Source organism: Cynocephalus volans, chromosome 6 (genome assembly GCF_027409185.1).
Source record: "Cynocephalus volans isolate mCynVol1 chromosome 6, mCynVol1.pri, whole genome shotgun sequence".
NCBI lineage: Eukaryota > Metazoa > Chordata > Mammalia > Dermoptera > Cynocephalidae > Cynocephalus > Cynocephalus volans.
The window spans coordinates 119709414-119724128 of record NC_084465.1 but is presented as its reverse complement, the minus strand read 5'-3'; the positions used below and the strand labels follow the sequence as shown (position 1 = coordinate 119724128).

Sequence of the window (14715 nt, the reverse complement as noted above, 5' to 3'; positions counted from 1 at the left end):
TGTATGTTAAATTAGGTTGTGAGGAAAGCTGCTGCTATAATAAGAATCCTTAATATTGCATTTTGTCAGTCTTTCATTGCCCAGAGTCTATTCTTACAGCAGTTACAGTTTTTATAAATGGAACAGTGACTGCAAGAGGATAATTTGTTAGAAGTCTTTTGCTGAATGATCAAGAGTAGCTTCCTGTTGGGAGTTCTTGGGCACTACTGTGAACCCCATTTTCTTTCCAAGGATACTTTTTAGTGTTTCAATGTAAGAACACTGTGGCAACTCCTCCCTGGTGCTACTCACCCCCACCTTATCTCCTCTTCTGATTTCAAGCAATTACTATGAAACTTTAAAGGTTAGTAGTAGTGTCAAAAAATTTGTACTAATTTACTTTTCCTTGGCCTATGAAGTCACTCAGCTCCAAGCAGCAGCTAGGGGAGGCCTAGCGTGTGGCATTATTGTGAGGGTTTGCTCACTTTCTGTCCTGTCTGCTTCTAACCTGCCCATGACAACCCCATAATTATAATGTTATTTGTACCTGTGCAGGGGTCACCAGATGGCACTAATTATTAGATGATTTAGGAGAAAAAAATACAACTTGTTTATCTTCTTCCACTTACTTATCTTTTTCCCTCTGACCATATTTAGAGGTGGTCAGAGAGGGAAAAAAAAAGAACTCAATTTTGAGTGCTGAACGGATTTGTTGCTTCCTTTTCTTTCAACACATTGCTTTATTTCTAAAAATGTATCAATAGCAAAATACAACATGCAGGAAAACCCTCTCCGGCAGCTCCACCTACCTCCACATAACATCTGCACACACAGATCCAGCCCTGGTATCTTCTCCCACCAAGGCGGCTTCCCAAAATGCCTCTAGGAATTTTACTGACTGTCCTCACAGAAGGCACTTGTCCATGGCAAGTGCTAGGACTTTGAGGTTGATGCCATCTTTATTTTTAATTTGTGTTTATATTGAGAAAATAATGCAGAACAATAAAAGACCAAATAAATAAATAAATAAATAAAAATCTGTTACGTTTTCAGTGGCTCCAGAAATTGTAGTTCTTGTACTTTTGATAACTTTTTTCATTTGCAGTTTCTCATGCAAGGGAAGACAAGTGGTTTTTATTCAGAAGTAACATTTTAATCATTCTTTTTACTGGGGAAGAAGAGAAAATGATTACTCTTTCACCTTTGTAATCTGGGTTTCTATACATTAATTCACCCCAAATTTGATAGAAGGGGTCCTTGGGTTTGACATAAGAACATGTTTATGGAAAGATAGCACTTGATGTTTTATAAAAATCACCTTCATGTTATTTAACTGGGGGTGGGGGGATACCTTAAAAATTACCTTTGTAATTTGCCTCTGTGCTTTTCTGTTGAAGCATGCCAGTAATGGTTTGGCAATGTGAATCTTGTACACTGTGTAAAAATTGGTGAGCTTACCGAATGGGGGGAACCTACTAGTTTTTTCCAAATTTTCTTGAGTTTAATGGAAAACTACTTATATGGTAATATACATAGTTCTTTTAACTTTGATAAATATGTTGCTTCTAGTACTTAATTATTTAATTTTATTTATATATCATTATTAGGCATATTTCAAGTTTGTCTTCAATTTCCTAAAACGTATTTTTCTCCTTAGCCAAAATAAAATAATGTACAGTGAGTCCTGGGAATAGAAAATTTTCAGTTCTTTCTGATAGTATGTGAGCCTAGCATGGGCAGGAACCTCATCTAGCTTGTTCACTATTATTTCCCCAGACTCTACAACAGTACCTGGCACAGATACTCAGAAAAGTATTTGTTAGTGGATAATGGGTGACTGAATGAACTACCTTTTATGGCTTCTGTGACATTTGTTTATTTTGAAGTTCACTTTATATGTTAAGCCAAGTATTATTACACCATGAACTACAGAAGAATGCTGAAGAGTAGGATTCGGGGGGATTAAGTGCTTGAATGACCTAGGCAGAGACAAATAAGATTGAAGGACTAAAGGGATGGTGGTAAGGAATATTCCCTGGGTATGCCAAACCCACTAAAGTATTCCCACCTTCTGTATCTCACCAGGAGCCCTCACTGTGGGTCTTGTACGACAGTGTCAAACGATCCATGGACGAGACCGGACATGTATCCCTCCCCGGCTTCCCCCAGAGTGGGTCACCACGCTGTTTTTTATCATCATGGGAATCATTTCATTGACTGTCACTTGTGGTTTGCTGGTGGCTTCCCACTGGCGAAGAGAAGCTACAAAATATGCTCGATGGATAGCATTCACTGGAAGTAAGTAATCTGTGCTTACTACATTTGTCTAGAAGGCATGTACACTGGTATTTTTACCAAGAATCACTAATAAGGACTTCATAGTCATCAAAGAGCACTACTCGGGTATGGCCATGAGATAGATTCTACACAGTCCCATCAGTTCTTCAGAACTCTTACTACAAAACCAGGGCATCCACAATTTTAATTACTTTGTATGAAATGCTGTCTTAATGAATTTTATTTTTCCTTACATTGTGACATAAGTATTCCAGGTTTGTGACTGAGCTACCACTACCCTGAGTCTTTTTGTCTTCTTGGAGGTATTGGTATCTTCTATCAAAATAAAGATAAATCTAGAAAAAATATGTAAAAGATATATAATAGATAAAGGTGGTGATTTGCCTTTTAATATAATTGATTTTGAGTTTCTGCTATGTGTTGTTGAGTGACCATTGAAAAATCAGCACATTTGGTTATTTAATAACTGTTTATGAGCGTTTCTTACTCCCATTAAGCTATGCTCAAGTGTGTGATAAATTTATATATTACACAATTCTCTTGTACTTTGCAAAATTGGTTTAGTTTCAGAACACGTCAGAGACTTATCTCAGGTTAAACAAAAGGAACAAAAATGCACAAAGAAAAGATACTTCTGTAATTCTGCCTTCTTGCTTCTTTCTCTCTAAAGCAGTTTTGCACCCCACGGAACATATGGCAATATCTAAAAACTTTTTTTTTTTTTTTTTTCTGATGGCTGGCCTATTTGGGGATCTGATTCTTGACCTTGGTGTTACAAGGCTGTGCTCTAACCAATTGAGCTAACTGGCCAACCCCCCAGACACCTTTTTGATAGTCACAACTAGGGGGATGCTACTAGCATCTAATGTATAGAGAGGCCAGGAATGCTGCTTAACACCTTACATGTGCACAGGACAGCTCCCCACAACCAAGTGCCACTGTTAAGAAACCTTGCTCTAAAAAAAGAGGATGGCAATACCTATACAAAATAGTATGAGACTGAACTTATAATTCAATGCCTTAAAACCATCTCAGGTCTACATAAGTTTTTAAAAATGAACATTGTAACACAGCTTACTTTTACTTGGTATTTTCACTTAGAACTAGGATGATAAGGGTAAGGGATAACCCCAAGTACCCCTGTTAATGTTAAAACTCAGTTTATTAGGATAGCAATATTCCTTCATGAGCCTCTGTTTCTAACCTGTCTTTCTATGAAACTTTCTCTTTATTTTATTTATTTTTTGTTTGTTTGTTTTGGCAGCTGGCTTGAAACCTGGATGTTGGTGTGATAAGCACCATGCTCTAACCAACTGAGCTAAGCAGCCAGCCCAAAACTTTCTCTTTTATGTGTATGCTTCTGGCATGTTGTTTTATTTTTGTCTATCATTCTTCATTTTAAAACTTAAATCAAGTTGTCTTTGACATCATAAAAGCTTCTCTACCCTTGTTAAGCAATGTGAGACAAGTTGATGATCTTTCCTCTTTCAAACAGACCTTCTGAGACAGTTCTTTTCTAGAAAGTATAGTCAGGAAGCAGCCGTAGAGATGATGCTGCTAAATTAAAGAATATTGATGAGGAATTTAATGTGAATCTGATTCTTTATCTTTTACTCACAAATAAAATCATTTATCCAGGTAGAATTCATTCTTTAAGAAATAAAATAATATCAAAGAAGGATTTAGTTTCTGGATTTAGATGAAATTTAGGACGCATATGCTCTGAATACCAAAAATCTAAAATTTAATTTAGCAAAGTAGTATGAGTCAAAGAAGACATTAAGATGCTCACACAAGCTATTGGTTCTTATGACCCAATAAAGGGAAAGGATTGTCTTTGTTTTTCATTCCCCTTCAACAGAGAATATTTAAATATGTGTAGTTGCCCCAAAATGCAGTGTATTTTTCCTTTATTTTTTAGTTAAATAATTGAACCTTTTGAAATAATATGTGCATGTGATACGTAATTTAAAGCCTATGCAAGAGTAGCCAAGTGAAAAGTCTCATTTGTGGCCCTGCCACCCAGCCATCCGATAACCCCTGTCCTGGAGGCAACCACTGTTACCAGTTTCTGGGGTTTCTTACTAAAGGTTTTCAATACATAGAAATGTATATGTATATGTGTGTGTTCTACAAATATATATTTACATACAGAGTTTTCACATTAGGCTATATCTTGGTTTTATAACAGTATATCTTGGAGTTAATTTCATCTAATTAAGCATAGAGTTGCCTTCCTCGTGTTAGCTTCCTTAAATACATTATTTTTGTTACCAGCTTGTCCATTGGGTAGCAGTTCTGAGAAGGATTGGGCTACCCCTACTGTTTCAGCTCTTGAAATGTACTTTATCTGTGTTGTACTGATAATGCTTAATCAAATGTCAAGGAAGCAATGAACTCCTGTTCAATCAACCTTGGTTTTAAATCCAAAGAATTAGGTTTTCTATACTTCCTATATTTCTAGACCAGTTGAGCTGTAGTTTTCATAATAATGTGAGGGTAACATGTTGTGCACAGTGGGAGGTGTCTCTCAGAAGAGAGCCGCACATGGTGGGCTTGCCTGTGGGAGCAAGGCACACGAGGATGAGTCCTTTTCTTCAACTCCGGTCCTTGTCCTTTCCCTTGCCACCCCGATTTACAACCTCGTCTTCCAGTACACCTGATTTCTGAGCCTTACCACCAAGAAATCTGTGCCATGGAGGATATGAAGTTATGACTTTACAAGCTTATTTAGGACCCAGAACTTGATCTTCAAAGGTTGATAGATTAATAGCATTAACTATTTAAAATCTTAAGTAATTTCACAGTTCTCAATATCTTTTTTTTTTTTTTTTTTCCAAAAAGATAACCAGTAAGGGGCTTTTAACCCTTGACTTGGTGTTGTCAGCACCACGCTCTCCCAAGTTAAGCAAACCGGCCATCCCTATATAGGGATCCGAACCGTTGGCCTTGGTGTTATCAGCACCACACTCTCCCAAGTGAGCCACGGGCTGGCCCCACAGTTCTCAATATCTTAAAAGCTCATCCACCTATGTTAAATCTACTCCCCAGGAAGCAGAGAAAACCTAATTCTTTGGATTTAAAACGAAGGTTAGATTGAACAGGAGTTCATTGCTTCCTTGACATTTGATTAAGCTTTCCCTAACCAATTTGGAAAATAATTAACTCTTGAAAATATTAAATTCTATCTGTAGTCACTAAATGATATTCCATTATAAAGGATAGATTTTTATTTTACAGTAGAAAATAAGAAAGGATAGGAATGAAGTTGGCATAGCAACAGAATAAACAAATTAGTAACTGCATATATCAAAATCACTTTCCTTCTAAATTATTTTAGTGTTTCTTGAGATTAGTCAATATTAAGAAAAAAATTGTTTTTAAAACATTATCTTGTCCCATCGTTATTATATTGTATATAGTACCTCGATTGTGGTTTTATTTTACTCACCAAACTACATTAAGCCGTAAGAACCATTAGAAATTGGTGACAGATAACACTGATAGTGAGCATTGGCAGCGCTAATAAATGTATTTGTTGCTGACTATACCACACAAAGGCCAAAAGCTCTAAAGCTTAATGCCTGAATTTTTAATTGGTTCTATAGCAGGTATCTGAAAGAATCCACGTTCGCTTATGTAATATTATTTGGTGTGGTCATTTGCCCCAAATGAAATAGGCTTGTGTCTGTATAATGCAAAATAACCTACCTAAATGGAACAAAGCAAACGAAAGTGCTGGGTATGTTTCTTAAACTGCTGTATTACTTAAGAAGATGTTACTTTTTAATATATTGCTAGAGGTATTCCTTCCAGGAAAGGATTCCTAATTGGCTTTTTAAGGATTTTTATGTTAAATTTTGTTGATTGATTAACACAAAAAAAATGTAGAGGCAAGTGTGAGCTAATATATTTATCCAGGGCCCTGTCAGTATTCCTGGGGTAGGTTTAGCTTTAAAAGGTTTCTCATTCAGTTAATAATAGAAAGCTTGAACTCTTCATATACAGTGACTAATAATCTGTCTTCACATTATGCTGAAGAAATGTTTCTGCCTCCAAAGAAATTTGAAGGACTATGGACATTTGACCAATATGCTTTCAAAAAACAAAAATATTTTCTTGGAAAAGTTAGCCTGTCTGTAGGTAATTTGTGTTCACTAAGAAGAGCTTTTCTTTGTTACCACAGGGGAGCACACTGTTTGCTAAAACATTGGACTGTGGAATTACTTCTACCCAGAAACTGTTTTTTTAATATCTTTCTAGAAACATTTTAGCAAATATATTTCATTGTGTTTATACACAAAACTCAAAGAAAGTTCCCCATCTTCCCCCCACTTTAACCACTCTATGCTTTTGGAAACCTGACAGATTTTGTTTGTTTGGAATATTGCCCATGGTAAAAGATAACCACTCTGACAATTTGCTAATCATCTCAGAGATTTGAGGTTCTTTCTACTATCTTATATTTCAGATTAGAGTAAGACAAATGGTACTTATTTGTATGTACCTTATCTACAATTTCTTCTAATATAGAAGGAGCAGAGAATTGGAATAGTAATAACTATGATGATAATGCAACATTTATTCAGCACTTACTCTCAGCGGACACTGTGCCAGGGACTGGACATTTTGTTTATATTTCTAGTATTTCCCTCACTTTCAGAAGGAAACCAGAGGCCTAAGATTACACAGCTAGTAAGTAATAGAGCTATAACTTAGCCCCCATCTGACTTTAGCCAGTGCCCTAAATGATTAAGAATAGCATATGTGAGGACTTCGTAGGTTTGAAAGAAGACCTTTCTTAATGTTATTGAAATCATCCTAAAACTTATATAAAAGGCTAACCTAGCTATTATGGTATTTATTTTGTTAGGCTTATGATGCATTATGTGGCCTGAAATATATGAAAATCTTTTGACAAGTGGTCCATGTTTTAACAGGTTTGACCATGTTATCAGCCCATAACCCTTTTTATAAATTTCCTTTGTGCCAAATTTTCATTGTTTTTTTAATCACCAAACCATGTTACTAATGTTGTGTTCTGGTTTGTTTTACAGTGATCCTTTTCTGTATGGCTGCCCTAATATTTCCAATAGGATTTTACATCAATGAAGTCGGAGGCCAACCTTATAAATTACCCAACAACACAGTAGTTGGGTCATCATATGTACTTTTTGTCTTATCAATTTTCTTTACAATAGTAGGACTTCTATTTGCTGGCAAAGTTTGTTTACCGGGCTGATGAATGTCTAGATTGCTTGACTCTCTTATTATTTTTTATTCTATTTTATTTTTGTATTTTTGGAGGGGGGAAGGACAAAGTCAAGACATCTGAGCAGTCCTCTCATAGGAAGATGCTTCAGATGCTTCGAATGCTTCGATGAAGCTGATGCTGAAAAGAAAAATATGCTTTGATTTGTTCTCACTATGCACTTTGGATTTTAAAAAAAAGAGAGAGCCTTTTCCATAACCAAATACAGACAATATTGACTAAATCTCCTGAGCATATTCAGGCAGTCAGGTCTGCACTGTGATAGCAACCTAGTGAAGGAGAATGCTTTATCCTGAAAAGCATGTGGCCCTTTGTGACTCTGTTATTCAATTTTTAAAGTCTAATGATTCATTTGTGGGGGGTGGGGGTGTGGAGTCTAAATAATTATGAGTCATGGTGGACCACAAGGATGCAAGAGAAGTTCATGTGGGGCTGGCCTCACCTCCTAAGAAATTAGTGTTCACAACTTCCTTGTGATGGTATAACCCGTTAGCACTGCACCAAGAAGCCAATAGATCAAAACTCGTTTGCTAAAATGTATGTAAAAACTCTGAAATTCCTTATTCTCTGTGTACAAAAAAAAAAGAAATCAAACACTAAGAGACCTGTTTTTTGGGGTGGGTGGGGGAAATCTTCCTTATATTTATATAAATATATATAATATATATATTTTGCTGATGCAGTATACAGTGTGTATATATGTGTGTGTGTGTGCGTGTGTGTGTGTAAATTTATATACGCACACGTGCAAACAGTTCCTGGAAGAGAACTCTGAACGCTTTGCTAGCAAAACACTGTGGTGTGCAAACCTAGAACTCAATAGAAAAAAAGCCATTTATCTGAAGGCTGCATAGTGGAGAGAGTCTTCAGTTTACCTCATTCTTTGTAGCAGCCCTTGATTTTAACAGGTTTTTGTAATAGGTACAAATAATTCCATACCTTTCTAGGTGCAATTTTAAGTTAAGCTAAAAATTCTTTGTAGGGTTAATTTATTTGTATATGACAGTAGAAGGTAAGATCATGTCAAACCTTATAATTTGGGGAATCTGACACTGTTTAAACTATTGGCAAATGTTGTCTTGTACAGAGATTCTTTTTTCTACTGGCTTGGCCTGTTAACATTAATAATGCATTTTATATGTTCAAGCACACACCTTTCCATAAATATGAAGTTCACTAGTAAATATCTGGCTATTTGGGCTATTTACAACACTAATTTCACTCTGCCATAAAAGTTAAATTCATGTTCTTTTCATCTGTAAGCATTATTAATACACCTTTACCAAAAACCTGAGCAATACAGTATTTCCTTTATATGCTATATGCCTTCATTTGCTAAAAGCTAACATTTTTGCATTTACTTTTTTTTTTTTTTTTTTGTGGTTGGCTGGTAAAGGGATCCAAACCCGTGACCTTGGTGTTATAAGGCTGCACTCTAACCCACTGAGCTAGCCAGCCAGACTTTTGCATTTACTTTAAAGGGCTGAAACCCACAGCTTTAAGTTTTTTCTTAAAAGGAGCATTGCAGCTAATCCTTGAACTCACAAGTAGTTTTAAAATACAGTGTTTCTCTTCTCCACATTTCCATGCCTTCGAGTCAACGCTTAGTTGTTTTTCCTGGAGAACACTATACATAATCTCCTGTTTGAAATGTAGGACAGGAGGGTGTTTCATGGCAGTAGAGCCAAGTTTTTCCTCTTTATAGTGAACAGTAACCCAAATGTCCCCGTCAATAGAGTTAGAGTCCCATGTACCCCATGCTTCACACAAACAGAAATGAATGCACTGTTTTTTAAGAAGTTAGATTATAAATTATGATTGATTACTTTGGAGATGGGGCTACCTCCTCAGATATTGAAAGTATGAAATGGAGGAGCTTGATGAGTTTCACACTGGCTTGTTTGACATTCATATACCTTACTGTTAACTCAGCAGTATTTTACTGTAAAGAAACACCCCAGTGTTTCAGCTCACTTGGGAGTAGGGGAAGAGCTGGACCACCATGGCAGTGCATTCCTTGAGTATTCTGGGGGCATGTCATACTTTACCTTCTGGGGGTAAAAGAAACCTTTGGGAAATCCCAAGGGAGACTATTTTTCCCTAAGTATTATGATGTCTAGTCAGTTGTGAGAATACCACTGGACATGTTCTATGGACATTTGGGATTGCTTTTCCCATTGTGATTTGATTGGTCCTCAATCAAATGGATCACTTTGAGGAAGAGCTTTGGTTGTCACCATTATACCACTGAGATAAAGTGTTAGCAAAGTATGGTTCAAATTAATTTATGATATGACCAAGAGTTTTTCTCTTCTAAAAGATGAATTTTATTGTAAATAGTTTCTCAAAATATTTTTAACTGGATCATGAGCATGGGGAGAGAAAGTTTCTCAGCTGCTAAGAATTTCCCCACTGTTTACTTCTTTCACTTACAGTGGTATTGCATTTAAGACAATAAAATTTAAGGTTTTGTTTGTATCTATTACCCAAACCATTAAATTGTCTTTAATTTCATTATTGTCTTGGAGGTCCAGTGCATAAAGGGCTGGTGGGGGGAATTTCCTCTAGCCAGTCAGCACTGTAACCCAGGATTAAAACCATCCCATCAAGTAGTATGTGAAATCAAGTCTTTGTACACTTCCAGACCAAACACTGAAATGGACTCATTCATAGAAATTTCTATAAATCCTGTAAGTGAAAAAATAGACAACTGTTAGCAGTTGCTTTTTAAAAGGTCACTGTAATAAGTACTATATAGTACAGTATTAATTTATAGCAGGAAATCCTATCTTGTAAACTGTATATAAAACACTGTTTTATGGTGCAATCATTTGTCACACTTCTGTCTGTTACATTGTTTTTAGTGTGTGTGCATTCTTCTCATACCTAAGATATCACTGTAAAACCCACTGAAAACTATTTTTAGGTTTTATTTGCACAAGACTGAATTAGTTTGAAATTTTGGGAAGCTCCTATTGAACATGCCTAACCATCTGTAAACAAGAAAAATCTTCAACTCATTAAAAGCAAACATTTCAGTATGATTCTTTCCAAAGGTAATCCATGTTCTATGTTGTTAATGTGTATATGTAATTTTTCTGACTCTTCCACCTCTTATAAAACTATTTTCTGTTTCATTTGTTTTGTTTTTGAAGGATGGCTCTTTTTTTTTTCTTTTTCTTTTTCTTTTTAATGTTCTAGATGACCAAAACCCTTTATTGGTTTTTACCCTTTTGCCTAAAGCTTTTGTATCCCAATTTGATGTTCTGTGAATTCACTGTTTAATCTCTTAAGTGAAATAATAAATAGTCCTGGTGACAAACAATCTATTAATTTAGAGGAAAGGCCCTGAAAATGTATTGGATTTACTAACTTTGGATTTACTGTTAGCTATTATTTTGCATTGTGGGCTTCCTGAGAAGAACATGTTGCATTTATTATGTCTTTATTAAAAGACTACTAGCCACAAGTTACTCTGACTGTAGTAATTATTTTATCAACCCACTTTGATCTTCTTTAGAAAATTAGATTTACATTCACAGCTCAAAACAGTAAGCTGTCTTTCAGAAAGCTTTTGAAGAATAACAGTATATGAAGGGAAAAAGTGGCCTGTGTGGACTGGATTCCCTACACAGGACTTTTAGTTGTATCACCTCAAGAGATTTTAAAGTTTGTGATCAAGGTCTGTATATTATCCCACACTAAGAGTTGTTTTCTAATTGGTTATAACATTTTTCAATTAATAGTTTCAAAACAAATTGTTAATATAACTGTATAAATGAACATAATTTTCTTCACTTGTATTTTTGTTATTGAGCAAGTTTATCAAAATAAATTGTCTACTAAAGAAACTGAAAAGGCTTCTGTTACTTTGAAATAAGCTTTGATGTTAAAATTTGATTTCTTATAGAGGTTTCACATTCACACAGTGACACTTGGATTGGTTTTGCTGTTAGCATTGTGTGCAGATGGGGGTCCCCCCTCCTTCCACTGCCACTCCTAGCTTACCCCTAGGGAAGAGATGCCTGGGGCCATGTTTACCAATAAGAAGAGTCACTCAGCAATAAAAGACCACATACACAGTGGCTCTTTTTCTGCCTCTTGTTTCCATGAGCTAGGAGAGAAATTGAACCAGCGCCCCCAAGGCCGGCTATCTTTCTTTTCTTTCTTCCTTGCACATAGACTTAAGTCCATCTTTGCTTCAGTCTTCTGTTCCTGCTTTACTGCAGGCCAAAGGGTCTTAGCTTGTAAGATCTTAAAATATGGGTTGAAGGAGAAGTATAGAGGCCCTTAGTCTTTAGACATCCTTGTGTTCCATCAGAGCTTTACTGTAGCTCTCAGGATTAGCCCAGCCTAATAATAACTAATAATAAAATATTTACTCTTTGCTGCTATTTCTTCTTTATATGGCCTTTTCAAGAGCATCACAGAGAGTTAGGAGGTTAAGACAGTAAGATTTAGATGTTTTTGGGTTCTGAGACTTAAGGGTATCTTCAAGGGTGACCAACCATCCTGGTTTGCCTGAGACTCAGGGGTTTCCTGCTAGGTGGTACTTCCACTAGGGAAGATCCAGGCAAACTAGTATGACTTGGTCACCCCATCTTCATGCTAATTTTATGACACTATCTGATTTATAACACAGATGAGAGGTATTCGATGGGTTCTTTTCTGTAAATGTTAGCTAATAGGTCAATTGGAAATTGTAATAGTAGACTCATACTGAACTTCTAAGGGGCAGGGGGAACACTTTTTCCTTCTCTTTGGTAATACTTTAGGAAAAGGCAACAGAATGGCTTTAAAAACAATAACATACATTCAAAAATACTTTATTTTGCCTTAATCTTCCATCAACTCTATATTCTAGTCACTATGAGAAGATTATAGGAGAAACACCAAGATTAGAGTATGCTGGGTTCCTCTTATGCAAAGTCAACTCTTCTGGGTCACAATTACCCAGCAGCAAAAAGGTAGTTAGTTATAAATGGTTTTAAAGATAGAAAGCATAACTGTGTATTATTTTATAGAGTTTTTGTTTTTTTCCCAGGAGAAGAAAACACTGGGATGATATTTTCAAGCACATTCAAGGTTTTTACAAATCAGCCCCAGTTCCAGTCACACACTAAGACCACCCAAGATTAAATTTCAAGAAGAGATTTTTCATGAGACTCATAACATTTCACAGCTGGATGAAATCTAAAAGAGCGTGTACAGTGTTTCTGTTTTCCAGATGAAGAAATCGAGGCCTCAGGTTTATTGAATTTCCAAGAGTCATGCAACTAGGTTTCAGCAGAGCACTCAATAGAAGGAAGGAACGTCTTTGACAAATAGGCCTTGGTCCTAGGACAGACATTCATACTCTGTAGCCATCTGAACTAGTCTTTCTTCTCCTGATCTCCATCCACTTCAATCCACCCAAATCAATTCTGCCAAAATATTCTTAATACAAAAGAAAGCATATCATTTCCTTATTCACTTTTTAAACACTTTGTGATCTGGCTCCAGGCTGTCTCTTCAGTCTTATTTCCCACCACTCTCTTTTCACTTTTTACTGACAATCAGCCTGTTCTCCATTCTCTCACTACAACCTGCTCCCTACCTTGGCCTGCCTCTATTAGCTCTTCCTGGTGGTTTTCCCTAATCCCTCCCATATTTGAAATGTATCTAATCTGTTGTGCTTTATGTCTCTCTTGCTTATACCTCTGTAACAATTCACTATAGGTGAGTAGACTGCCTGGATTCAAATCTCAGTTCCACAGTTGTGTGTGACCCTTAGTAAATCACTTAACCTTTGTGAGCCTTGATTTTTTCATCTGTAGAATGGGCTGATAATAGTACCTACCTTATAGGGTTGTTGTTGGTTTAAATGAGATAAAATGCCTGGTACATAGTAAGCATTCAAATGTTAGTTACTGCTATTTTCATTAATAGACACTTCTCTATAACTCAATTATAGATTCTAGTAAGCAAGGACTACGTCTTTCTCATATTCCCCAGAGACCTGGCTCAATGCTGTACGCATTGGACTGAATTGTGAAAATTAAATTTGGGGCTAGGTTATAAAGGGAAGTTATGAAGCATTATTCCCTGAAGTTTCGAAAGACCCAGTCACCTATCTGCCAGGACTGTTTCAGTGGAATTCTTTCTGAAGGCAGAGGCTTGCCTAAATCGCCTCTATAAGTGTGCCTCTGTAATGTGGTTACTTCATTGGTAAGCATTTGGCTGTGTAATATGCTAGTTTCATGGGCTCAAGATCCTTCACTACTGAACTCACAGTGCTCTAGTGCTGTTGATACTTAGACTCGTATGAAGAGCACCAGCATGGTGCAAGCACCCTGTTGATCCTGAGAGTTCCCTGCAGGCTGCTTCTTCAAGCCTGTGGGTTCCCTGCTGTCGTGAAACCATACATTAAGTATGTTTTGCAAAGACTTGGTCCAGCCAAGGTGGTTTTAAATATTTCTGCTAAAAGGAACAGACTCAAGGATTTGATCTCATTTTAGATGCAGTTATCCCCAACTGGCCATTTTATGGCACTTTAGTAAATATTGCTAATGTATTTGTTCACTATTAAGTCAATCCCCATTTATCTGTCAGGGAAAGTCGGGAGAATACTGTGTCCTGACTCGCACTCTTTCTCATGTTTAAATATTTAATATTAGTTGTGTAAGACAATTCAGATATTTTCTTAAGTAAAACAGTTGAAACTCTCATTCTTTTCCATTGCTTTGTTCTTTGTGGTAAATACAAATGCAGTTGAAGAACCAAAGAAAATTCATTTTCCATAGTAAATTCCTCTAGGGTGAAAAAAGTTAATCCACATATCCAGGAAAGCTTTCAACCAACTCATCTTCTACATATTTTACTAATGTATTTAGTAAGTAGCAAAATGGACATACTTGTTGCAATCCCACCCTTCCTCACTCTCATCACTGTGGTACTTTACCTCATTTCTGCATTCAGGTTTTCTTGTCCTAAGTGATGTTGTGGAGAAGGAAGTTATCGTGACTCTAAACTGAGACAAAGGGTTTTCTTTTTACAATAACATGGTTTGTAAAATTTTTAAAAAACAAACCAAAAAACAGGTATAGGGAATTTAAAGTTCCTATACTTTTGAGAGAGATATACATATATATCTTGATGGGAATTCCTATTTTTGTGTACATTTCGAT

At 36.2% G+C, this 14715-nt stretch overlaps 1 protein-coding gene across 1 annotated transcript in view; it reads left to right on the top strand.

The window, feature by feature from the left end:
* MOSMO (modulator of smoothened) overlaps positions 1 to 10654 on the top strand; it is a 77729-nt gene extending 67075 nt beyond the window's left edge. Inside the window, exons 2-3 of the mRNA XM_063099149.1 lie at positions 2065 to 2277; positions 7335 to 10654. Coding sequence (XP_062955219.1) covers positions 2065 to 2277; positions 7335 to 7519 — 398 coding nt within the window. The 3' untranslated portion in view covers positions 7520 to 10654. The remainder of the gene's footprint in view (positions 1 to 2064; positions 2278 to 7334) is intronic.
* Positions 10655 to 14715: the final 4061 nt, after the last annotated feature.